The 25793-nt window shown below is 39.1% G+C and overlaps 1 protein-coding gene across 5 annotated transcripts; it reads left to right on the top strand.

The window, feature by feature from the left end:
* Nucleotides 1–701: 701 nt before the first annotated feature.
* Nucleotides 702–25014, top strand: dido1 (death inducer-obliterator 1). 5 transcript variants are annotated; one of them, XM_022682765.2, is made up of 17 exons: nucleotides 702–840; nucleotides 5431–5503; nucleotides 6493–6612; nucleotides 7173–8088; nucleotides 8376–8784; nucleotides 10627–10848; nucleotides 11715–11952; nucleotides 14981–15575; nucleotides 15764–15923; nucleotides 16418–16534; nucleotides 16687–16842; nucleotides 17061–17217; nucleotides 17482–17986; nucleotides 18541–18688; nucleotides 18872–18961; nucleotides 19095–19290; nucleotides 20715–25014. In XM_022682765.2, the coding sequence occupies exons 3-17, from the start codon at nucleotides 6531–6533 to the stop codon at nucleotides 24407–24409; spliced, it is 7686 nt and encodes a 2561-aa protein (XP_022538486.2). In that variant the 5' UTR covers nucleotides 702–840; nucleotides 5431–5503; nucleotides 6493–6530; the 3' UTR covers nucleotides 24410–25014. The 5 variants fall into 5 exon arrangements, with proteins under 5 accessions (XP_022538486.2, XP_049327703.1, XP_049327704.1 ...); XM_049471746.1 differs by having other exon boundaries at nucleotides 703–840; nucleotides 10630–10848; nucleotides 11712–11952; XM_049471747.1 differs by having other exon boundaries at nucleotides 703–840; nucleotides 11712–11952; nucleotides 16687–16794.
* The last annotated feature ends 779 nt before the right edge of the window (nucleotides 25015–25793 follow it).

Genomic DNA, 25793 nt, shown 5'->3' with positions numbered 1-25793 from the left:
TTTCTAGCACAGAACAACGGGGCAAAGAGTCTAAAAGCGGAGAGGGTGTGCATTTCTAGCACAAAACAACGGGGCAAAGAGTCTAAAAGCGGAGAGGGTGTGCATTTCTAGCACAAAACAACGGGGCAAAGAGTCTAAAAGCGGAGAGAGTGCGCATATCTAGCGCAGAAAAACGGGGCAAAGGAGTCTAAAAATTGCCGTAATTAAAGAGTTTAATATTAAGAGACATCATGAAATTAAACATCAATTTGAAAAATCTTAGTTTACACAACACTGTCAAAGATAAAGATGGTATGTAATGGTGTGTAAATGAAATAATCAGGAAAAAAGTATTATTTAAAGTGGTATATTTCATTATTTGTTTTATTACCGAGTGGGGCCCGTGACTTTAAATATATTTCTCCTTCTGACCCCCAATAAAAAAAGTTTGGACACCCCTGCTCTATGGCGTCAATCGATGTCAGAAGTCGGGGGCGCAAAAACAGCAGGTGAAAAAAAAACGTGTGAGTTTTAACATTTTGCCTGTGTAAATTTCTTTGTCGCAAGCACAACTTTGAAACTCGCAGGCACAAAAAAAGAAAATGTGTGCGTGCAGAACAGAATATCGCTGTCGAGCTTTATTTTTCACCTTTTTTAATACCTGTATGCAGGCAGCAGGGGGCGGTCTGATCCCCGCTCCTCCTCCTCTTTCTCCGCGGTGTGTCTGTGGGTCTGGCTGTAGCTGTGTTTGTCCTCTACCAGCGCTGGGAAAGGCGCTCCTCCATCAGCAGCACGCAAAGAAGAAAATGGAGGACAAGATGTGGCGGTGAGCGCGCTGCTGCAGACACGCCGGATTCACAAGTGAGTGTGCGGCCCTGGAAGCGCAGACGGTCCGCGGCTGGATGCATGCGCTGCAGCGGGTTTAGAACGATGCTTTTAACTGCATTTAACTTAATATTTGATCAGATTCGGGTTCCGCTGAGCTGTTGCTGCACGAGCTCGGGCGGCAGTAATGGCGTCGCGGTCTGAAGCCTCCACTATATAGATTATAACCACTATCATCATCTTTATCTGCGCGGATTACACATATTTACAGCCTGAACGTAGCGAAATCGATGTGGCGGTAGTGTAAAGAATATAATCAGCTAGTAGTTGCTGTTATAGTTTATATGATATGCGCTATAAAATCATGTTTTTGGAGACAAGTTATTAGCTAAGAAAGCTAACTAACTTGGCTAGCACGTTAGCTTAGCTAGGTTGTTGCGTAGAGGTGGGTAAACCAGGTCTAAAAAGGAAAAAAGCCAACCCAGGCTTTGTACCAGTTTCCTGGGCGGTTTTGCTGAGTTTTCCAGGCAGTTGATACAAAACGCTGGGTTGGATTTTTACTTACTGGACCTGGGTTACACACCTCTAAATTACTTGTTGGCTAGCCTCGTGGCTAACATTGGATTTAACGTTGGCTAGCGTTCGCTAATCTAGCCTTCTCACACGGCTGCATTTCGTAATGTCTCTCAGTTTAAATCACAAAAAAAGACTTGTTGCTTTAAACGCTGTAAACGTCATATTTAGCGACATATAGATATGTAACTAACTAATATAGCTACGTATTACTTACTGAACGAATTTGTTTAAATGTAGTTTGTTTAGCACCTTAGCTATTTAGATACCCTGCAAAGCGATTCGTTAGTGTTGTCATGTAACCTAGCTAACATAGCTAGCCAATATTAACGATAGCTAACTAGCTAGGTTAGCTAAAAGTGGGCGTGATGCGCACAGTAATGCCTTACTTTTACCTATTTATTGGCACGTTTAAGGAATTTTGTGCTTTTTTCTGTGTCCTACCCATTAGCATAGATGAGCTAGTTACCCCCTTTACGGGCCTTGTAGTGTAACGTTAGGTGATACAAAACTATTTTACTGCTTTTTCTGCAGTAAAATCGGTTATTCACATTCTGAAAACTTAGAAATCTCACACGGGTTACTTGGAGAAGCTGCCTGTTTATTTTCTACTGCACTTAATAATTTCAGATCAGTAACAGACACCAAACCCACATTATGCAGGTTTGTAAATAAACAAAAACTTGACAAACATAACGAAACGAAAGGTTTGGGGGAAATGAAATGTCTAATTTGTATTCAGGAAAATACACATTTAAAAATAAAGTTTAGGTAAGTGACAATTTTATGTTTGTTATTCATTATATTTGTAAAGTTGCAGATTTAATTTTTAAAAAAATAATACCTATTACAATTCGAATTCCTAGTAACGTGTATTATCGAACATGAAACCTCTATATCTTTAAGATTTAAGGGTGTGTAATATCAGGCAGAAAATTAACAAGCTAACCCATGTCTGGATTGCACCCGGGTATAAGTACCTAGCATTTGCAACACAGGGAGGCTTTGTTTCACACATTGATTTAAAACTTTGCAATGCAGTTTACCCTAATGACTGGGCACATTTTACTTGTTGGTACAATATAGCCTATAACTACCTATATAACTATAACTATAAAACTACCTATTTAGAGCCAGGGGTTTATACATTAGTGATGTAATCTATTTTACCTAAGCAATGTCATGCCTTTCTGTGAACTTTAGAATAAAGATTAACCTTATCATGTGGGTAAATAAGTGCTCAGATTATAGAATTCCACTTTATTTAATCAAATCTAATATTTTTAGGTAATATTTAGGTAACATTTGATTCAATAAAAAATGTATGAAAATTAAATGCAGTTTTAAGAATGTAAATTGCCAGTCTTTTCACGTACATGCAAAAACATTGCATCTCATTTTTAGTGGACTTTCAAGTTTATATAATTTGAATATGGCAGTTGTTGTTTAAATTGTATAAAAATGGGTGTGCAAAAAGCTTGTGCCTTCTGAATATTGATGCCAATTTCAAATTTAAATCGGATAAATTCAGGGAGCAGCTCAATCACGTTTTTTTTTATTATTATGAGCACATGACTAGTTCTTATTTTAAGGTTAAAATTCTGATGCAACCAAAATGACACAACAATTTTTAACAACTGGTATTTTATACATTTGTTCTAAAAAATAAGTTCAGAACTAGCCAGCTAGTCCTATCAACGTGATGCATGTCATTAACGCGTTTGAATTGTTAAACCGATTGAAAAATACATGTAGGAGCAAAAATACACTTTTTAGGCAGCTGGTTTATCTCAAGCACCAACCCAGCAATACTTTAGCTTTAGATACATTCTGTAGTTAAATGAGGGCACATGAATGAATACTAATTCACTTACTGACCTGTAGTAACGCACACAGTAATGTGTGTTCATGAGATACAGTGTTATTGTAGCGCAGAGGGGCTGCGGAGTATTAGCGGGTACGGAAGATGACTTAGCCTAGCCTAGCTTAGCTCGGTTAGCTAACCTAGCCAGCTCGTATTAACGTAGACACGAGCTGTTCTACTACTTTAAACCCTAGCTAAAGCGTGTAAAAGCACATTTCGGAGCGTACATGCCCCTAGCTAAGCTACATTTTAATCTTTAGCTGATATGTAAGGTAGCACGGGACATGGGAATACGGCGCTCCCTCCTGCCTCGTGACTGGGAAAACTGGGAACACGAAGGCGTGAACGTGGCCTGCATTATATTTCCCCATTATTTGGATTTTAAAAAAACGAGTAACTAATACGGGTGTGTTTATATTTGTCAGCTTTAGTTCAGTGTAAACGAACCCTGGTGCGAAACCATTGCTCTGTTAGGAGGGTTCGTTTGAGTAATAACTAACCTAGCAACCTGCTAATGTTACTCACGTGGTTCATGCTGTGTAGGAATGCTATAAACAGAAGGGCCAGGCGGGACAGAGGTACATTACAGATTTATATACAGTATTAAATGTTAGTATTTACAGGATTAATGTTTGTTTTGTGTTTGAATAATCATGCGAAGAATATGTACGTTTTTATATTTAGGCTCCAAACATGTTGGGCCTGTCCTCGAATTAACTGCTTCATTTGCAAATTCACATCATGTATTTTCCTTATTTCTTTACGTAACACTTTGAGTGCTATTGTCCAACAGAATAGATCATGAACAAGTTTATAAACCAATAAAACAATAGCTATTGAGGGAAAAGTAACAGCAAATGTGAACTTATTTAATGTGATTTAGAACACTGTCTATGGATGTTTTTTTAAATTAAATATGAAATATAAAATATTACACATAGGCTTCCAATGCAATGAACATTAAAAACCTATTAAATGGGTAGCTTAACAAAGCTTTACCTGTACACAACAAAGTGCTGTTCAAATGCTGTTATGTTTATGACATTATGTCACACCTTGCCCTACATGAAAAAAGGCAATGTCAGCATAGCTTAAATGATAATTTATTAAGGGATTCCCAGAATATATTTGCATCCATTTGGTCGAAAATGAAGGGGGAAAAAAAGTAGTAAATAGAGCTACACAATTGGGCCTGTCATGATAATTACATTACTGACCTATTGTACAATAAATGGACATGACCTTAGTGGTGTTTGGTAACCGTGATATTGTCTAGCATCTATTTGTATGTATGTTCACATATATAATGTTTTTATAAGAGTATGATTCATTTGTTATGCTATTCTATTATCATTGTCAGTGGCATTTAATGATTTTGAAAGGACAAATATTGTTTATCGTAATAATATCTAGGATAATACATCATCCCTAAAAAAAAGAATTAGAACTGGTCTATGGTAAATATATCTATTTTATCATGATCATTTTCATATTGTACTGACAAGTATCATCAGTAGTTAAAGGCTCGCACTTGATAAGATTGTCAAAAATTAATAGCGAAATCTGCCACTGCTGGTGCATTTTGTCTGCATGTCAACATGTAATAAATACTGTATGTTGTGAGGATTTACAGGTTTCTGTTAGCTTTCTATAAAACACTAAATGAAATGTGTAATCCGTTATCAAGAGTATCTTATGTAATAGATTTCAAATGTTATTGTACAACTGCAGAGGGGTTCTTTATTTTTTCCCTAGTTCTTTGGAGGAATCATGTCATGATTTTAGCTATGAACCAATATTAGGTTTGCTGTGTGAATTTTTTTAATTCTGTAGTTCAAGCCTATGAACATTAGATGCTAGTAGTATGTGACTCCTTTGTATTTCCAGGCCTAGGCTAAATCTGTGTGTGAGTCACTAACTAGACAAATAAAGGTGCACAGGAGGCTATGTTGGGTACAAGTAGTCTCTAGCATAAATTATAACATCATTAAAATAATTTCCTTGCTCTGATTGACGTATTTAATGAGTTACCAGATGACTTAAATCATGGGCACTTCAACATGAAAAGCACTCCAGGACTGGAATTGCCCATCCTTGATTTAGGGATTTAATTGTCATTTGGACCAGGTAACACCAATTGTTACTCTTGCACCTTTCTACAGATCTAACCATTATCTTTCCTCTCACAGAATCTCGTAATGTGAAGTGTATGGATATGGGTCTGCTGTAATCATACACTATTCCTGAAAGACACACAAACAGGTACAGTGCTGCATTTCTCCATTAACTGATGAAATTTTGTAACTTGATCTCATTACGATTGCTCTGAAGGCCTTTATTTATTACACTAGAGTTGAGCAGCAAGGCTTGATTTCATGCACAATTTAACTCTCCAGAGTGTTCAGAGTAGTTAGTTTTTTTAACTGTTAAGTTGTAGTAGAGTCTGTACAACACAAATGCTATAGAAGAGGCGTGGACCTGTTTTTCCTGTAAAGCGGCTTTGTGACAACCTTTGTTGTAAAAAGCGCTATATAAATAAAATTTAATTGAATTATAGAAGCATTGAGTATTTCTCAGTTTTTAGCCGTTTTTTAACCAGTCTGGGATTTCTGCATAGGGGACTGAAGCATACATTGGTTAGTTAGACATGAACAATTGAAAATGTGTGACAAATAGCCTCTCTTCCATTACACCTGTTAAAACTAAGAAGTACATTTCTCAAGAGGTCATAACTCCTGCTCTTATTCATTTGTGACCCAGGCAACAATATTTTTTGTTAAGCTGTCAAAATACTAAGTATTTAAAAAAGCTTATGCCATGCTTAATACTGGTCACTCTGGACAATATAGCACACACATTAACATTTCTGTGATCCTTTGTGACACTCACAATTATTGTGAATTAAAATTAACCTGATTGATTCTTAATTAGATAAGTGGCAGGTTCATATGAATATATGGAGGGGAGGTTAAAATAAAAAAGGCCTTGTGAATAATTTTTTTTCTTTAAATAGGGAAATCTGGACTTTGAGTCCAGTTTCCAGTGCTGATTTTTGTTCTCACAGGAAATTAAGGGAACAGTTAATGTGACTTTTGTATTGCTGTCTAATCACATGATATGCAACAGTAAGTTAAATTTACAATGAGCAATTAATAAAAGGCAAAGAAACATTAATTTGCTGCCTTAGCTGAGGTAGTAAAAAGGTAGAGAGCTCAAATCCACGTTGTATTGTGCTTCTCTCTTAATTGTAGATATTCTGTTTGAAAAGTATTGAGTGTCTCCATCAGCTATGGAGGAGAATGTGGGTCCTGAGCTAGCTCAAGTTCCTGAGCCTGAGGCCAGGCAGGATCCTTTGGATGCCATCTCACAAGGTACCTACAGCTTGGACTGCTGTACTTACTGAGAGCTCTGCTTTGCTGATTCATGGCGTCGGATGGGTTTTTCCTCTTGAGTTCCAAATGGAGCAATTGATTTGGTCATGGAACTTGATTGCTAATATCTGGGAGATTTAATGAATTAGATTTTGCAATGGTGAATTAGTTTCTGCTTTTGCTTGGGAAGGCCGTTTTAAGAAATTTGGCACAATGATGCAAATGAAGACTTTATGCTAAAAACTGATTCACTGAAACTTGATTCTTTTTTTTTTTAACTGGTTTTAATTTCTTCTTCTTGCAGATTCATAAAATTTGGCACAATGATGCAAATGGTTTTACTGGAAATAGTTTTACTGGGTACAATGAAAAAATGATTCAGAGCTTGCATTAGATGTTTTTGGTTTTTGCTTGCTAAATAATTGTTTGCCTCATTTTATTTTGTCTGTTTCAAGTCAATTCAATTATAAATTTGTAATAATTCCAATGAAGAGCCAAATTCAGAATGAACAGTGTTCAATTTAAAGTATTTAACCTGTTGTTTTTCTGATTGCCCGCAGCTCCCACAACTGTTCTTGAGGAGGAAAAAGAAGACAAAGACCAAGGCAATGCTGCTCAAGAAGACAGAGTAGAAGATCCAGAGAAATCTAAGACTTCCGGTGAGTTCAAGAAAACCTGGGGCTTCCGTCGGACAACTATCGCCCAACGAGACATGCCTGGAGAGACGGCAGCAGAGAGCCCTGATGCCAAGGGTGCTCCGGTGCGCCGAAGTGGAAGGCAGGCCAAGCGTACCGACAAGCTAGAGGAGTTCCTGGTAACAGTGAAACGAGGCCGAGGCGGAGGTAGGCGGAGTGCTCCTCTTCTGCTGGAAGGTGGCGATCCCCCCTCCCAGACTCCGACAGATGCAGAGACTGCTTCAGAGGCGAGCTTTGATGGAAATGCAGAGGCTAAAGCAGCAGAGAATAAAGCACCTTCTCCTGCAAAGAAAACTAGGGGACGGAAAAAAGCGGCGGCCAAGGCCAAAACAGTCCAAGCTGGGTCACACAGCGATGATGCCAGCTCTGAAAATGAAGAGGAGGCTGGCGAAGAAATTTCAAAAGTGGTGCACGAAGAAGTTGTGGCAATGGTCAGCACAGAAGAAGAAGGCAAGATGGAGGACTCTGTGAATGAGCTGAAACCAGAGCAGGAGGCTGTGAAGCAAGACAAAGATAATATCGAGAAGGAGAACAAAGACAAGCCTGAGGAGGAAGCGGCTAACAGACGACCGACCAGAAGCCCTGCTAGAGCTGCTGGGAAGGAACTTACTTCTGCTAAGAGAGAGGTGAAGCCTAAAGCAGGTGCAAAGTCCCGCAAAGGACAGGAAGAGGAGGAGGATGATGAAGATGAAGATGACGAGTCTTCTTCAAGCGAGTCTGATAGCGATGGCTATGACCCCAATGCATTGTATTGCATCTGCAGGCAGAAACACAACAAAAGGTAAGTGTGTTGTGGGATGTTTGATATCTTGAAATCAATGCCTAATTTCTTTTTTCTTTTTTTTTCTTTTCCTACATTTGAGGCCACATGCCATTGGAATAGTCTTTGTGATTGAGATTTACTGTAAAAGTCCTGTATTGTTTAAGAGGTTATTTTATTTTTTATTCTTTTTGCTTAAAGGTATTGTGTCTATATTAATTTAACCTTGTTAACACTAACTGCTACAATATATTTGTAGCTGCTCTTAAATTGTTTTAATTTGATTAAATTGTGGGACATGTGCTTAGGTTCATGATTTGCTGTGACCGCTGTGAGGAGTGGTTCCACGGAGATTGCGTGGGTATTACTGAGGCCCGTGGGCGTCTAATGGAGCGTAACGGTGAGGACTACGTCTGTCCCAACTGCACTGGAAAGAAAGTTCAGACCTCTAAGCCTGCTCCATCTACAGCAGCGACTGAAAATGGGAAACGGCTTGTCCCTCCTGTTCGCAAGGCAGAGCCCAGTCCAGCTCCTGTTAGCCAGCCCACAACACCGTCAACTTCAGCTGCTGTCTCTTCTGCTGCTACTATTACACCTTCTACTCCTAGTGCTGCTCCTTCCACAGGCGAGAAACCAGGGGAAGATTTGGGAATTAAGGGGAGGATAGAGAAGGCCACCAACCCAAGCGGCAAAAAGAAAATAAAGATTTTCCAACCGGTAGGTTTTTGTAGGGTATTCATCTCTCTTGATGATGAGTCTTGGCAAAAAAAAACACTAAGTGTTGTAAAACATTTCATGTCTAATGAAAAGCCTTATTCAATTTGGTTTATGTTTTGAATAATGTATAGTAAATGTGTAATTTTTTAAAATCTTGAATTGATATAGTACACCCACAACATTTCAACTTACCTTTAATTACTACTGCATTGGTTCAGTTTGTCTGAAATGCTCTACTGAAATGTTGATCATTTTCTGTCTATGAATCAAATTGTGTAGATCTTAAATGTGTTAAGAGGAGTATTTTAGCAAATAGTAAAAGCAAGTACAAAAGCTTTCAACTTTAATACAGGAAAAAGGTTCTATGAAGAAATAAATTTTTTTTACTATAAAAAGTAAAATCTGGGAAGCAGCGTAAACGTGGGTATAACATTCATCTTCTTTGTCTTTTGTGCATTTTGAAATTGCGTAGTTCATTTGGATCGAAAGAAATCATGGATTTTGACCAACAGAGCATGAACCAATAAATGTGATATGAATTATATAAAATATAACACAATCTAAAATAATTCAACAACAATTTAATGCAAATATGGTTTTAATCTAGACCAATTTAACCTAAACATGGGTTTAATACAAGTTTTAAAGCATTTCTGAAAAGTGGATTCCAGAAGCCGGTCTGGCTTTCTCCTTTCAGCCAAATCACCACTTGAGCTACAGTGTGAGAGAAGACAGTGGAGTCGAACAGCTCTAAACCCTTTTGAAGAAGATTGCAGTCACCTACAAGTTTCCAGCTTCCAGTTATTGTAGACAGAATTTCATGTCTAGAGATTGATTGCGAATACCACCAGCATGAAACCTTTAGTTAAGGAATTAAACCAAAGGCCTGTTCATACCTAGGTAGATTTTTATGAATGAATAAAATGAACATGAAGTTTTGAAAATGAACACCCATAAATTAGCGATGTCTGTGGATCTGAAATAAGTGAAAAAAGGCTGAACAATCACGGTTGCAGATGAACCAAATGAGAACACAAGCTTGTTTGACAGGCATCACGCAGACTATAAAAATGCAGAGGTTAAAGAAAACCAATGGTGGAATAGTCATTATCCATTTAATTGTTACAAACTTCTGAGCATATATTGGTTTTCAGTCCTTTAAGACCACTGTATATCTGCATTTTTCTTTAAAGATTGAAAAGTTTAATTAATTATATTTAATTAGGAAAAGTGCAGCATAATCTGATTAAATTACAGTAGTGGGTTTGGGATTTTACATGTTAAAAGTTTAAGAATCTACATTTTTAGAAGGTCACATATGGTATATTGTGAAAATCTTTATCATAGTTTAATTGTACCAGCTAAATGGATGAGGATTGGTGTTGAGTACCTCAACTAAATTGTTTTTTTTTGTTTTTTTTTATTAGCCTCCTGTTACACATTGCAGAAGGCAAAAACTTCACTGTACTTGTTATAAAGGTTTCAGTGCCGAATAATACAACCTGGTGTAAATAGTATTTATATAATTTAAAATCCGCTCTTAACCTAAATGTCGGTTATAAAATAAAAGCCAAAAACTATTATTTTCTGGTGACCTCATCAGTCACACATGCTATTGCATATTGTCTTGCAAGTTTTCAAGAACCTGAAGATTTGGATTGTGTCTTAACTCAGCCTTGTGAAACATGTTAATAGCATGAATCAGTTTTTAACGGCATATCAGGAGTCTTTCAGTTATATATAATGTTATCAGCATTATTATTTTTTATGTTGTAATACTAGAGTATGATCTTAAAGTTGTAATTGTAGAGCTCAGTAGGTCTTATGAACATGAGTTTTCAGCAGGCAATTGTGTCACCGGAGGAGTCCTCTCTGCCTAAGTGCATCGGCCCTGGCTGCGAGAGGGATGCTCTGCCTGACTCGGTCTACTGTGGGAATGACTGCATCCTCAAGCATGCTGCTGCTGCCATGAAGACCATCACCACGGAAAACAAGGAGCCAAAGCCCAAGGAGAAGACAAAGACCAAAACGCAGAAAAAGACACCAGCTAAATCAACACCCAAGGTATTGGTTGTATAGGAATAGTAACAGTAAATCTCAGTCAATAAAGCTTGATTATATGCAGAAAATGTAATTTAAATGTGTATCATTAAAACATAGATTGCTAAATACTGTAGGATGTAGGATGCAAGTAGTGATTTGCCAGGCTGTTGCTGTCACCTAAAAAAAAAAATTGTTCTGCCAGATGTTAATTTATGTTTTTCAGAATTGTGTAAATGGATAGCTGACTACTAACGGAAGAGATACAGGATCTCTGCTGGATCTTTTTGTTAATTGCATGGTCTAACTAAATTCATTATCATTTGCTTTGGCCAATGCTCTCTCTCTCACTCTCTCTCACTCACTCTCTCACTCACTCAAAGTTTTTCTTTTCTGGATTGATTTTTTTCTTTTAAACATCACCTGTGCATGCAGAGACCTGCAGCTGCTGGGTCTACTTAAATGAGAACTCAGGAGTACATTGGACTTTGGGTGTAGTAAAACATGATTAAAAGTACTTACCTTTGTTGAATTGCACACGTCCACTCTCCTACAGCTTTCTGAGATACAGTAATTTTGTGCTTTTTGCCCAGCACTCTGTACAAAGGCCGTAGCTGGGCATATTTTGCCCTGATAAACTGCTTTTTACACCGTTAACCAGGCTCAAAGTAGCTCCACACCTCTTTTGTAGAATTCGGAGAGCCCTGACATTTAAATCGAGGCATTAATAACTTTAAAAGTACACAAGAAGCTTACTGTTCCAAGTTTAACATGTTTTTTCCCCCCAATTGGTCTGTTTTTCCAGAAGTATCAGAAAATGATATCCTAAACCATTTGATTTGATATTAACCTATGTGTTTGTGTGTGTTTTTATTTTTTCCCCTCAGAAGAATGCGGTCCCAGAGCGGAGGAGTAGCAGAAGGTCCACAGAGTCCTCCAGCAAAGCTGAAGAGGAATCGTCCGAGTCAGAGGCTCGTGAACATGAAGAGGATGAGGATGAAGAAGACAAACTTGCTGAGGAACATCCACCACCTCCAGCCATGTCATCCTGGTCCAGTGACCATAATTACATTGCAGTAACGCCAGAAAAGACTACACCCATATCACCAACTGTGTTAAACAAAGCGTGTATGTATCTCTTTGAAGGTTTTCCACATTTCTATGGTCTCTTTCTGTGTTTTGATGTGTAGAACTGATCAAACAATGAGTATTATGTGATCTGAAACCTTTATAAGGGTATGCTTTGAAACAATTGGTTTCTGTAAGCCAAAAGCGAGTTTGTAATTGGGTGCCCTGTTTGCACATTGCCAATTTACTATAGCAATCTGGCATATAAAGGTGCAAGGTTAAATTTCGGCCTGTACAAGTTTATATAGAGCTGTTTAAAACCTGCGGAGAGGTAAGTAGCAGCGTAATGGTAAGTATTTATGGCTGATGTTGCATACATCTGCTGTTTCATTTAAATAAGACTTTTTAATGCATAATTGAATGAAATTCAAAGCAGATTCACCTTGAGTCATGAGTTTGTTAAATTTCAACCTCAGAAACTAACTTAAATGTTAAATGGGCAGTTTCAGTACCTGACATAAGTGCCTTGCCATGATATGTATATTTTTCACTTTCTGCCTGGGGTCTATAAGTGTGCGTGCTTGTGTGAATTTGAGTGTATGCTGCAATGTCGACATTACCTCCTCCAACATCTGCTCTGATCTGGGAGTAGTATCTTCTTCATAAGAACAAAAGAGCTGACCACTCATCTGAACAGGTAGGTCTCTGTGTCATTTTCCTCCTGCCCACGTTTTTTTTTACTAAGGATAGAGCTGGGATGTATTGGTAATATAATTGCTATTAACACTATGGCTAATGAACATCTTTATATATTTATTCACATTCCTATGACTTGCATGCCCTGCTTTTATGAAATATTCTTTGGAGAACTATGACTTCAAAATAAAGTGATATTACAGAGAATTTTCTGATGCCCCGTGCTTCAATTTTGAGAAGTTTTTTTTGTCGATTGCTCTGGATATCTTGGCCTCTGCCTTCTTTGGCGCATCACCAAAGCTAATTGCAGTTGGGAGTAACATTGGTTTGCTGACCTGAGAAGGGTGAAAATGCAACATCTGGTCCAGAGAAAGAGAAGATCTGATGCTGTTTATGAAGCTTGAAGCTGTGAAGACAGACGACACTTAAAAACCGGAAGATGATGGGTCTGCAAGACGGCATCCAGATGATGGAAGCTGAATCTCCTGCCCTCATTATTACACCACATAGAAGAAAAGCCAAAACACGATTATAAGACATAAATCACTTTTATATATTTACATGTTTCATTAGATTAGATATCATTTTGTTGATTGCTTAATTGTGTATGTCTCATATATGCATTAGAAAATATCCATTTCCATCCATGATTGATGGAAGAGCCAGTGAAACTCAGAGATGCTTACTGACACCAGTACTGATTTACACTGATTTGCTCATTTAGTTATACATTGAAATTTCTGCTCTGCTGTTGTGTTTATTGAGAGAATTTGTTGAGAAATGTGATGTTATAGTCTGAATGTGGATTAAATTCAGGTTTCTGGATTTTAAATGAGTTTCGTTATAAGGACCGTTCAGTTTTGTACTGTTTGGATGAGAAGTTCAGTGTATCTTTTAGTATCTATCTTTAAGCACATTTAAGAATGGCATATTTTGTCTTTTAGTATAAATAATAGTTAACACTTTATAGTATTCATAATGACATGATTATTAGAAATAAAAAAGAATCAAAATATAATGACCAGTCAACATAGTTAAATATATTACATTCCACTGGTCATAGAGGAACCTCAGGGTATTCCACAAAGTGAGATTTGTGAAGTTGACCTGATGATTAAAGTGCAAGTCAAGTCTATCCAATAGGAAATGAGTTGAGTGGCATCCCTCTGGACAATCTTCAACTTCAAGTTAAAGTTATCTGGTTAACTTAACTTATAATTTTTTGAGATATGCTCCTGTTGAGAGGATTTTATTTATAATTAGTGGGATAAGGAATCTACACATGCTTAAGTGTTGTTTTTTATACATTCATGCAATAAGCCACTCATTATGATGTAAGCTGTAGTGGCAAGATTGATTAATTAATTAGTTAATTTAATAGCAGATTTGCTGTGTTTTAGTATAAGCATGATTAAGGAAGGCTGTGTTAGATTCACAATTTAAATGTGAAATGCAGAATTTGTAATACTCTTGTAGCATATTCATGTGGACTAATCTGTATATCCTATGATGGTTTGCTTATTTATATTTTCTCAATATTTTATACAGTGTGTCAGTGTTTTTCTTACTGCAGATGCTATGCTGGAGATTTCAAAGAGTTGAATTTTTGTGGATGAGTAAAACTATATATGGCTGGTCAACAATTCAACCATCAACATACACGATGATTAATAATGAAAGTGGTATGATAAAGTTCTTAGACACAGTTTGATATTTTAGTTAGCATTATTTAGATCTGTCATTGATGTTCATTAAATGGAACATTTTATAATTTTTTCTAGACTTTTGTAGTAACAAAAAAGACATTGGATGTCAACTTTTATTTTCAGTTTTTGTGGCACTTTAATAATTTATCAGAATTATATCAACTTCTGAATTCTGAAATATATTGTGATATTGATATTGTAATCATATTGTCTAGACCCAAAATACATATTCTTTTTTTTATTATTATTCAGCTTGCATGACAGTTTTATATATATATATATATATATATATCCTGATGGTAATTTATGGGGTACAGTGTATCCCATCTTGTATATAACTTCAGCCAGTTATGTGCTATCATAAATCAGCCAATTCTCTTAAATAAAGATTAGACGTTAAACAATCTTTTTTGACTCATTGTTTGCTTTCACACTGCATTTCTCAAATACAAAGACTTTTATTTTATTTTATATTTTTTATATATATTTTGGGGGTGAAATTCATGAAATGTCAATACAGAATCAAGGCAAGGCACAATTTGTTTCATTAAACATTAGTTAACATAAAAATTATAATTGATTGTATTGGCATCAAAGACTTCACAACACATATGTTCCATTCTTGTCTGTCAGGGTATGTTTTTCATATGTTTTTGTATCTTGTTTTTATTATTATTTATTAATAGCTACCCAGAAAGAGAAGGATAAGGAAAAGGAAAAAGAGGAGCAACATGCACCTGAACCCGAGCCAGAAAAAAAGGATCCAGCTCCTGTTGAGAAGAAGCCCCCAGTTACAACACCATCCCCCAAACCAAGCAAGAAATCCCCAGGCTTGAAGTCAGCCAAGTCTGCTCCTCAGGCCGCACCCAAAGGCAACACCTCTGCAAACAGTGCGAAAAAACAGCCACCACCACCAACTCCACCCCAGACCAAAACACCTAAATCCAAGAAACCAGGACCACCACCTCCCCCGATTCCAGTCTTCCCATCTCCTGGTCCACCTGGATCAAGGATCCACGTCACTGGAGCTCTGAGTGTGACCAAGAGCAACTTCACCATCCCCAAAAAGCAGACCCAGGGTGGATCCAAAGAGTCTTCAGGATCTGGATCTTCTACCACATCCAGGGCACCTCCTACATCCCAGCCCGCTGCGTCCCATGCTCAGCCACCTCACTACAAACCTGCCCAACCTGCACCACCTGCGCTGCCTCCGCAGCCACCTCCCAACAACCAGATGAGATCCAACATCCGCCGCTCGCTCACTGACATACTGTACAAAAGGTGAGGTTCTACTGGTTCTAGTTAACACATTGCAGTAGTCAAAAAACAGAATTTCGAATCTATAAATCTTCCAAATGTATGGGCTGTTGCTTTAAGCTAATGATAATGGAACAGGTTACTGCATGGAAATGTTTTGGTTGTATTCATTATTGTTGTCTTTTTTTCTTTTTTTTTTTTTTGTACCTCAGGGTGAGTGACAGTGATGATCTTTCCATGTCCGAGAGTGAGGTGGGCAGGCTGGCGGTCAGCATTGAGAAGGAGATGTTCAACCTCTATATGAACACGGACAGCAAGTACAAGAACAAATACAGATCTCTGATGTTCAACCTAAAAGATCCAAAAAATAAGGTAGGTCAACCACTGTATGATTGCAAGTATTAAAATGCTCTAGTTAAATATCAGGGTAAAAATCTGAGTTAAATTCCAGTATTGTATGCTTTATAATTAGCTTGGGCAGTCAATTGTAAATTAATTAAAACATTTCTTCTTAATCTTGCTAGTCAAGTTTACACTGTGCTGGAAGCATAGCAATGCTACCTCTATCATTAAAATAATTATTCATTAGCTTAAATGCTCAATTATCATAACATATTTTGGGGTTCATATCATTTAGTTGTTATTCAGAGGGAAGTAGAATAATGGTTTTACGTTTTTTTTTTGCATGCCTTTATTTAGATGGCTACATTAAGGCATGTGGATTCAAATTAACTGTAAATTATCTGGTTGATGTCAGTCTTGGCTGATATTATTAGTATCAGACTATCAGGTATTATGTCATCATTTTATTTTTACAATAAATTATCTCTAAGAATTGCTTATTTCTGCCTGTGTGTATTCAATAGGGTCTTTTCTATCGTGTGATTGGTGGAGAGGTCAGTCCATTCCGTCTGGTGAGACTGAGCCCTGAGGAGTTGCTCTCCAGAGAGATTTCTGATTGGAGGAAAGTGGAAACCTCTGAGGTAACACAGCTCTCTTTTTTGGCATTCATTCTTTGACATTTCTCCTGATTGTTATGACAGATTCATCAGAAAAGTATACATTTCTGCATTGCATTAAATGAAAGGTAAACATAGACATATGGATACTTATTTTATTTATTCTGTATTCTCAGGATACTAGTGGAAGATCTCATTCGGGACATCCCAAAGCTGGATCTAGGCATGATGCTGCACCCCCTGATGTGGATATGGAGGAGGCTCCTTCCATGTCTGATGGAGATGTATGTATTGCTGCAACTTCCCAGTCTCCCCGCTTGGCCTCTGGGGCAGTAAGTGGTGGTAGCCTTCTTTCCTTACTTTCCCCAGACTTACCCAGTCATTTTTCCTTCCCATCTTCCACTCCTTTTCCTTTTACTTACTAAAGCAACTTACTTTAGACTTAACCTCTTTTTTGGTTATTGATTTCTTAAATTAAGGAAAGCAAAAGCACCAGTGACATTTGAATGCATGAGTTGACTTCTGGGATCTTTTCTTGGTGATTTCATAGGATCATCAGGACTCAAATCCACCCGCCGCACCGTCTCAGGGATCTAGTTTGGCAGAAAAGAGCAATGTGGTGCCTGACCTCTTGAGCAGTATGTTAAAAGACACCACAGCAGAACACAGAGCTCACCTGTTTGATCTCAACTGTAAGATTTGCACAGGTAGGTACTAAGGGTGTGCCATTATGTTTCATTTGCACTAATATCAATATACTTTTTAAACCAATAATAGACATATTCTGTCCTGAAATCAGTCTATTTTTGTGTACTTCGGACCTTTAGAGTTTTTTTGTAGGGTATTTTAATATTCAGCACTATTTGTGGTAAATTCAGATTTTAGATCCTCTGAAAAAGTGCCATATTTACATTTTAGACCTGCTGTTACTTACCATACATTGTTGTTTGGTAACTTTTTTTTTTTTTTAGGCCAGAAGTCTGCTGATGATGAACCGGCACCTAAAAAGCCCAAAATGTCTATTCCTATTCCTGAAAAGCCTAAAACTGACCCACGACCACCCAAGGTGCCCACAGCACAAGATTCGTCCACTGCCTCCTACGCTGGCATTGAGCCCCCTCTGCCCTTCCAGCAGACTGTTATGGAGGAGCCGAGCAGTGTGATGCCCGTTGTTCAGCCCGCTGTAGCCGCTCCTGCAGTGTCCTCGGTCACGATAACCCGCCGAGACCCCCGTACTGCCAGTCACCGTTCCTCCGCACCTTTGTCTCAGACGAGTCCAGATGTGGCAGTTCCCACTGCTGCACCAATCAGTACTACGACTGTTGTAGTCCCTGTTGTGTCTGCTGAACCTCATGTGGTGGAGATGAAGGGTCCATTGCCCATGCCACCACCAGCTCCCATATCTGTGCCTAAACCCATAATTGCAAAGCCAGTCTCTTCAACAGAATCCCGACACCACAGGGGCAGCACGTCCAGGTGCGTTTTCTTTAAAGTAGATGTCGGTGATCTGAAGCTTGAAGTTTGTCATTTTGTAGTTTTTTTCAAGTTATGTATTAAACTGAAAGTAAAATAAAAGAAATAATCCCTTCCACTTTGTAAAGAAATAAGTGATAATTTTTTGCCGAAACTGAACAAAATGAAGCATTGTGCCAAAGGCCAGGTTTCTGTTCATTTTGCTACTTTACCTCATTTACCTCAGTAGTGCTTTTACAAATTTTAATGTAAGTTACATTTAAAATCCTTTGTTCCTGGCCAAATAATTTCAGTTGCTAAATATTTGGTGCATTGTTTTCATGTAGGAATAACTGCTGAGAAATGTGAAATTCTTCTAGACCTACCATAGTTGTGCATGTTATGATTTTTGTAGTCTCCTTTGTGTTTTCATAATTTTTTTATTGCTTTTCTGGTAAAGATTTGCATATTAGTTAAATCAGTTCCAGGGTTCTTGTTAAATTTTATATCTGTCAATTACTGACAGTTGGAGAATAGACGACAATAGTAATCAATTATTGACAATTGTTTGTTTGCAGCACATCTGAGCCCCCTCCAGAAGGTGAGACGGCTCTGTTTCTCTCAGGACAAGAAATGATGTGGAAAGGATTCATTAACATGCACACTGTTGCCAAGTTTGTTACAAAGGCCTACATGGTGTCTGGGACTTTTGAGCATCTCAAGGAGGTTTGTTCAATGTTATGTTTTATGTGAAAAAAAATACCTCAGTTCAGATATCGGAATAAAGTCGGAATAAAGCAGATTTACGTCTAAAATGTATATATGTAGCGTACTGTAGTAGTACGGCTACTTGTGGTTTATAATGATTTACTTTTTTTTTTTTTTTTTTTTTTTTTCCCTCTTTTACAGGATTTGCCTGATACCATCCACATTGATGGTAGAATATCACCGCACACAGTTTGGGACTATGTAGGCAAACTGAAGACTTCACTCTCAAAAGTATGGCAATTTTCATTAGAAAAACATAAATGAATATATTTGACACATATGTTTGAAAAAGACACAATAATTCAGCTAATATATTTGTCAACTTAAATACACAATTTCTTTTGGCTGTTTGTCTTCTTTCCAGGAGCTGTGTCTTATTCGTTTTCATCCAGCAACCGAGGAGGAAGAAGTGGCATACGTGTCCCTGTTTTCGTATTTCAGCAGCCGCAAGCGTTTCGGCGTGGTGGCTAAAAACAACAAGCGCATCAAAGACCTCTACCTCATCCCTCTGAGCTCAAAGGACCCATTGCCTTCTAAACTTTTACCTTTCGATGGGCCAGGTAAGAATCAGAAAGTTTGGAAATAGTAATATTTGAATAGAATCCCTTACATTGCTCACAGTTAAACTCATTTATTAAGCATCTCTGATCTAAGATCTCCTCTCATCAGCTATCTAATAAAATTCAGTAAACTTTAACTTATCCCGAATCAGCATTCTTAGTCTGAGAACTTTGATTAATATGGACCATTGAGTATTATTATTGTCTGCCATGAACCTCAGGTAAGTATGGGTATGACTATAAAGTTTATAGTTTATTGATCTGATTTGTGTTTGAAATAAGAGTTTGTTCCACAAAATCTGTTCTTTTTTTACAAGTGTTTCGTGTACATGATTGCTGTTGGAATTGTAAATAACCTGATGTAATCTATTTCTAATAAAATGTGCATCCAAAATTGGTAGATATGTCTCAACTTTGTTTTTAGTCTCTTCCTTGTTTTTAAATTTAATCAAGCAGATTTTTCTATCATAACTGTTGTAGTAGCATTTCTACATTACACAATGGAAATTATATATTTTATAAAAAACAAGTAAGCATATAACATTTAACAAAGTTACAATTCAGAGTTGAATAATATATGAGAGGAACAAATGTGATGCCAATCCTAGGGACTCCTGGATATGACTGATGGGATTGTACTAATTATTGAGGGAAGAGCTTTCTGATCTGCCACTGAATCGACAAGAATCGACCTACTATACTATTGAAGAACCTGTTCCTGCTCTGAGGATTGCCTCTTCAAATGTACTGGTTGCTGTACAATAAATGGCTGCTTTTGTCAGATTTTGGTTAAATCACATTCAGTAGTAAATTAGTAATGACAAATTACATTTTATAGCTGAGCCAATTAACCCACCCACTCACAAGGACTTCCCCTATTACTTGCAAAGGTCACAACACTATGAGGGTAAGGACATCCTTTGGAGTTTTTTTTCCATTGCAGCATCGCCACACAGACATCGCACTCTGAAGAAATCGCCGGATCCCCAGCTCTGATACCCCAGGCAACAGGCACCTGTGCCAGCCAGCATCACAATGGGAGATAAAAGAAGAGAAAGGCATCTACCCATCCAGTGAGAGCATGGCCAAATGTGCTCTCTCCGGCTGCTGATGACAAAGCAGCATGATCTGCGTTTTGAGCAAAATGTCTTGGTTACTAGAAAGCCCAGTTATGTGTCTTGTTAAAAAGTTGATGAGAATAACGTTATTTTTCTGCATCACTACTAAGTCATGTCTACAAAATTAAAAGAGATGTATTAATACACAGAAAACAAGTTATTTTTGACTTTGAAAATTTTTACATATAATTGGAACAAACTCTTAATACAAGCAACAAATTGGAAGGGACATATAATGTGTAAAAAAAAAATGTTAACATAGTGGTGAATATAACTAATCAACCTTTTTTAATTTTTTCTTGACAGGTCTGGAGCCCGCTCGTCCCAATCTCCTTCTTGGGCTTTTAATTTGTCAAAAAGACAAAAAACGAACTGGAACTCCCCTAGAAAATGAGGAAAAACGTTCCAAAACACTACGAGACGAAGAGACTGGTCTTCCAAAGCCAATTCCCATTAGCAAACCTGACAAACCTTTGCGAACCAGTTTGGACTCTGTAAGCACAACACCTCCTGGAACTCCACCCCCCCTCAGCAGCTCAGAGTCCTCAGTAGCTCCACTAGCTGCAGCGTCTTCTGTGTTTTCTCTTTTGGCATCTGTCAAGGCACCTGCTGTCTCCACAAATACAGGCAGTAATTCCCCCTCAACTACCGCTGCTTCAGCAGCGCCTGCCCCCAATGCAACCCCACTTCAGACCATCCTAAAGACACTGTTTGGTAAGAAAAAGCAAGATTCCGAAGCTTCCCAGTCACCTTCAGACCAAAGTTTGGCTGATGTTTCGGTGCCATTGTTGGATCCAATTGTCCAGCAGTTTGGAGTTACCAAAGTGAAAAAAGTGGACGAAGAAGAGGATGACAGACCCTATGACCCTGAGGAGGAATATGATCCCAGTGTTGGGTACGATACAGAAAAGCCCAGTGATCCTGTAGTACCTGTGATGATCAAACAGTCAGAAACGGTGACTCCTGCGATGGACGATGTTGCCTACGACCCTGAAGATGACTCCATTTTTGATGACGTCAAAGTTGATCCAAAGTTGAGTTTGAAGAAGCAGGTAGAGGAACAAGAAGAATTGAAGAACCAGCAACAGCAGGAACCTGATGCGTTAGTTTCCCAGCCTACTATATCTCTCCTAGGCAACAGTCAACTGGTTCAACTTGGCAAGAAGGTTGAAGAGTTGGTTTCAAAAACTTCAGCAAATCCAGTGATCAATCAGAGAAGGGATCCAAGGCAGAGCAGGGACCCTAGACAGTCAGCTTCCAGTCGGAGACCAACATCTGATTCAGCAGAAAAGGAAGACTCCTCTGAAATTACTTCAGATATTATTACTACTGGTAGTACTACATTTCCTGCAAATGAAGCTGCTTCTGCTGCTGCTACTACAATAGCAGAAAAATCACCAATTGATATTGCAGCAATCCTAGATACATTGACATCACAGAAACCTAAAGTCATAGATGTTCCCGTACAGCCGTCTTCTGTGGATGTAAAAGAAGAACCCTGTGCAACCACAGAAACACAATCAGAAAATGATAAGCCATTGGATCCAGATACCCAACAAGAGACACCCAAGCAAGAGGAAGAAGAGTCAAAAAGTGAAGAGGTACCTTTTCTTGATACAGACAGCACAGAAATTTCCATTCCACTTTTAGGGGAGAAGATAGACCCTGACTTGGTTGATAGTTTTGTAGATACAGAACCGGAAACTAAACCAAATCCTAAAGAAAAGGAGGGTCCTATTGAATCAGAAGGCAAACGATTTGAAGATATTTGGCCTAATTCTGCCAGCATTCTAAAAGCAGAACCTTTACCTGTTGAGGAGCCTGTTGAATCTACTCCAACTACATATTACAGTATTTCAACAATCAGCACCTCGTTAACCTCTGTTGGAGGATCACAAGACATCACTCAAGTTAGTTCCTCATACATGGATTCACATTTACCCCATGTGCAACACATGACTTCATCAAACTCTCAAAATGAGTACAGAGGCCCTCCAGACATTCCTCCTCCAATGTCTTATCAGCCACCAGTTGGACCTCCACCCATGCTTGGGCCACCGCTAATGACTGTTCCACCACCCATGCATATTCCTCCTCCAATGCAGGGCCCTCTTCCAATGCAGGGCCTTCCTCCAATGCAGGGTCCTCCTCCAATTCAGGGTATTCCTCCAATGCAGATGCCCCCACAACTGCAAGGCCCACCTCCAACTCACAGAGAACCTGAGCTCTCTCAATATCCACCACCTGCCCCATATCCACCTTATCAAAATCAGTGGGGAAACAATGCATCATTTGATGCTTCAAGAGGACCACCCCCACCAATTATTACACCTCGGGGACCTCCTCCACAGATGCCACCAGTGGGTCAGAGAGGACCTCCACCACAAATGTTCAATAGTAATATGCCCCCACAACCTCATGTGGGACCACGGGGCCCACCTCCTGGTCCACCACCCTCTTCTGCAGCACCACCCCCAAGTTTTGATGGACAAAGATTTAATGGTCCTCCACCACCTTTCAACTTTGCAGGACCCAGGGGCCCACCTCCATTTGCAGGTCCCCCTCCTGGCCACTTTGACAACAGAGCACCACCACCATCTCACTTCCCTGGGCCAAGAGGCCCACCTCCACACCACAATATTGTAGAGCATGGACCACCCCCTAACATCCCAAGGGGACCTGGTGATCAGTATGATAATGAGGGTGGAAGTTCCTACAAGCAGGGAATGGAACAGCCCCAAGCCCAAAACACACCACACAGTTACAGAGAGAATCAGGGTCCCACACATGGCCCTGCCTTTAGAGGGCCTCCACCAAACCACTTTGAAGGACGAAGAGGTCCATCTGGAGGGGATTTGGCAGGGCATAGATTCCCCCCTCCAAACCAGTTCCGTGGCTCCCCACCACATAGAGGAGGATCGTTTGATGAACCAAGAGGAGGGTTAACCCAAGAGTTCGAGAGAACCAGAGGTCCTGCACCCCAGCCATTTGGTGGGCCTAGAGGTCCTCCACCAGGACACTACTCTGATAAAGATGCAGGAGGCCAGTCTTCACGCTACCACTTTGAAGAACATGCAAATGACATTAGGCCTGTACGAGGACCTCTGTTACCTACGCCTTCTGAAGGTCCCATCTCAATGCCTCCTCGCTTGGGTGGCCACAGCCCAGAGTCCCACCGTGATGACCACTGGAGAAGACACTCCCCAGAAATGAGGAGGCGCAGTACCTCTACTAGGGACGGTTCTGAACCTCAAGAGAGGTCCAGTAGGTTTGACAGTGGTCCCCGTGACCGAGAGGGCCCATCTAGGCTCTCTGAAGAAAGACACAGAGATTTGTCAGAGGACCGGAGGAGAGACAGAGAGCGGGATGGACCACATGGGGGCAGGCCTTGGGGCTGGAATAGAGACCGTGAATCTGATCGTGGCAGAGAGCGAGAAGGAGACCGTGGCAGGGAGCGAGAACGAGAGCGGGATCGCAGCCGTGACAGGGAACGAGAGAGGGACCGCAGCCGCGACAGGGAACGAGAGAGGGACCGTAGCCGGGACAGAGACAGGGACAAGGATCACGATCGCACCAGGGACAATCAAAGGGAGAAAGAACGCAGTAAGGAAAGAGATCGCAGTAGAGGCAGGGATGCTGATCGACACAGAGAAGGTGATGGAGACAAAAGGAGGGATCGGGACCGCGAACGAGACAGAGACCGTGGCAGGGAGCGAGAATTTGACAGAAAGGATCATGACCGAGACAGGACAAAGGGCAGAGAACGAGACCGTGACAGTAGAGACAGTAGAGATAAAAGACGAGAACGCTCAAGAAGCCGTGAACGAGACCGTGGAAAAGACCGAGACCGACGTGACAGGGACAGAGACCGGGAAAGGGAGAGGGACAACAGAGATAGGAGGGAGAGAAGTAGAAGTAAAGAGAGAAAGGAAGAGCGTAGAGAAAAATCAGAGGCTTCGAAGGACATTGAGAGACCTGCTGATATGGAAAGCGCATCTTAAATTTCTTGTTCTGGTCTCTTTTGTATTCACAACGGTTTTGACAAGTTTTGATACTCGCAGTTTTATTTCCAAAAACTGATTTGCATGGATTGAAAAGTATTCTATATGTGCAGGTTTTTTGTTTTTTTTTGCCCACTTCCCTGCTCTTCCTCCTTTTTTCCCCCCTCCCTTCTCGGTACCCAATCGATCTCTTCACTGCATATTTTATGTTTTTCTTTTATTACATTCAAAAACAGGTCTTGAGACTTTCCGTTAAATATCCTGTTAAAGTGACAGTGCCGTATCATGTTGACACACATGCTCCCTTCCTGTTAAAGTATATTTTAAGAGTACATAAAATAACTTTAATAAACAAAGACATGTAAATATGTATGTGTGTATATACAGGTATGTTTTTAACGTGTTTTTTTTTCTAACTAGAAGATTGAAGCCATATAGCTTTGATTCATGTATAATAAAAAAGAAAAAAAATTCTGAATGTATTTCAACGGTAACACTTGTTTAGCATTGAATCAATAATATACCTGAAGGCTGTAATAAATCAGCTGTCCAATAAGCTTTGTCTGGTTTTCTTTGAAACCTCTAATAAACCCTTCTTTGTATGAGCTCTGCATTTGTTTTGTCATTTGCTTGGAATTTGTTTAAGGAGAAATACGGTGTAAAATTGACTTGTAATAAAACATTATAAAAAGTACCTTTGTAACCCACCTCCGCTCTCCTACTGCTTTCTGTGATCGAGTAAAATTGTGCTTTTTCCCAGCGCTCTGTACAGCGGCTGTATCAGGGCATATTTTGCCCCAATAAATTTCTCGGGGAGGTGTGGAGCTACTTTGAGCCTGGATAGCGGTGTAAAAAGCATTTTATTGGGGCAAAAAATGTCCCAAAACGGCCGTTGGACAGAGTGCTGGGCAGGAAGCTGTAGGAGAGAGGTGGTGGGCTATTTAACTTTTTATCACGTTTTACCAAAACCAAAGTGAATTTTACACCGGGGTTCTCCGTTGATTGGTAACTAATAATGTGACGAGTAAACATGCACACACATTAGCGAAAGAATGGGTCCCTCTCAGGAGCTCAGTGAATTCCAGTGTGGCTATTGTGATAGAAAAGTCTTAAATATTCCACAGTCAACTGTCCGTGATCTTACAAAGTGGAAGTGACTAGGAATGAAAGCAACTGTGTCAATGTGTAATAACATTAAAAAATATAATAAAAGCCCTATTTTTTATTATTGGCAATACTAAAAATTAAAAATTGGTTATATAAAATATAATAAAATATATAGCATAATATATAATAATATATATAATGTACTATTACCAATGAGGTTTTTACCTTTCTCCGTATTGTAATTTTTTTATTTTTTTTATTTCAGCATTTTAAAATA

The sequence above is a fragment of the Astyanax mexicanus genome, chromosome 24 (assembly GCF_023375975.1).
Source record: "Astyanax mexicanus isolate ESR-SI-001 chromosome 24, AstMex3_surface, whole genome shotgun sequence".
Lineage (NCBI taxonomy): Eukaryota > Metazoa > Chordata > Actinopteri > Characiformes > Acestrorhamphidae > Astyanax > Astyanax mexicanus.
Note: the sequence above shows the minus strand (reverse complement) of the source record. Positions and strands in the feature narration are given on the sequence as shown.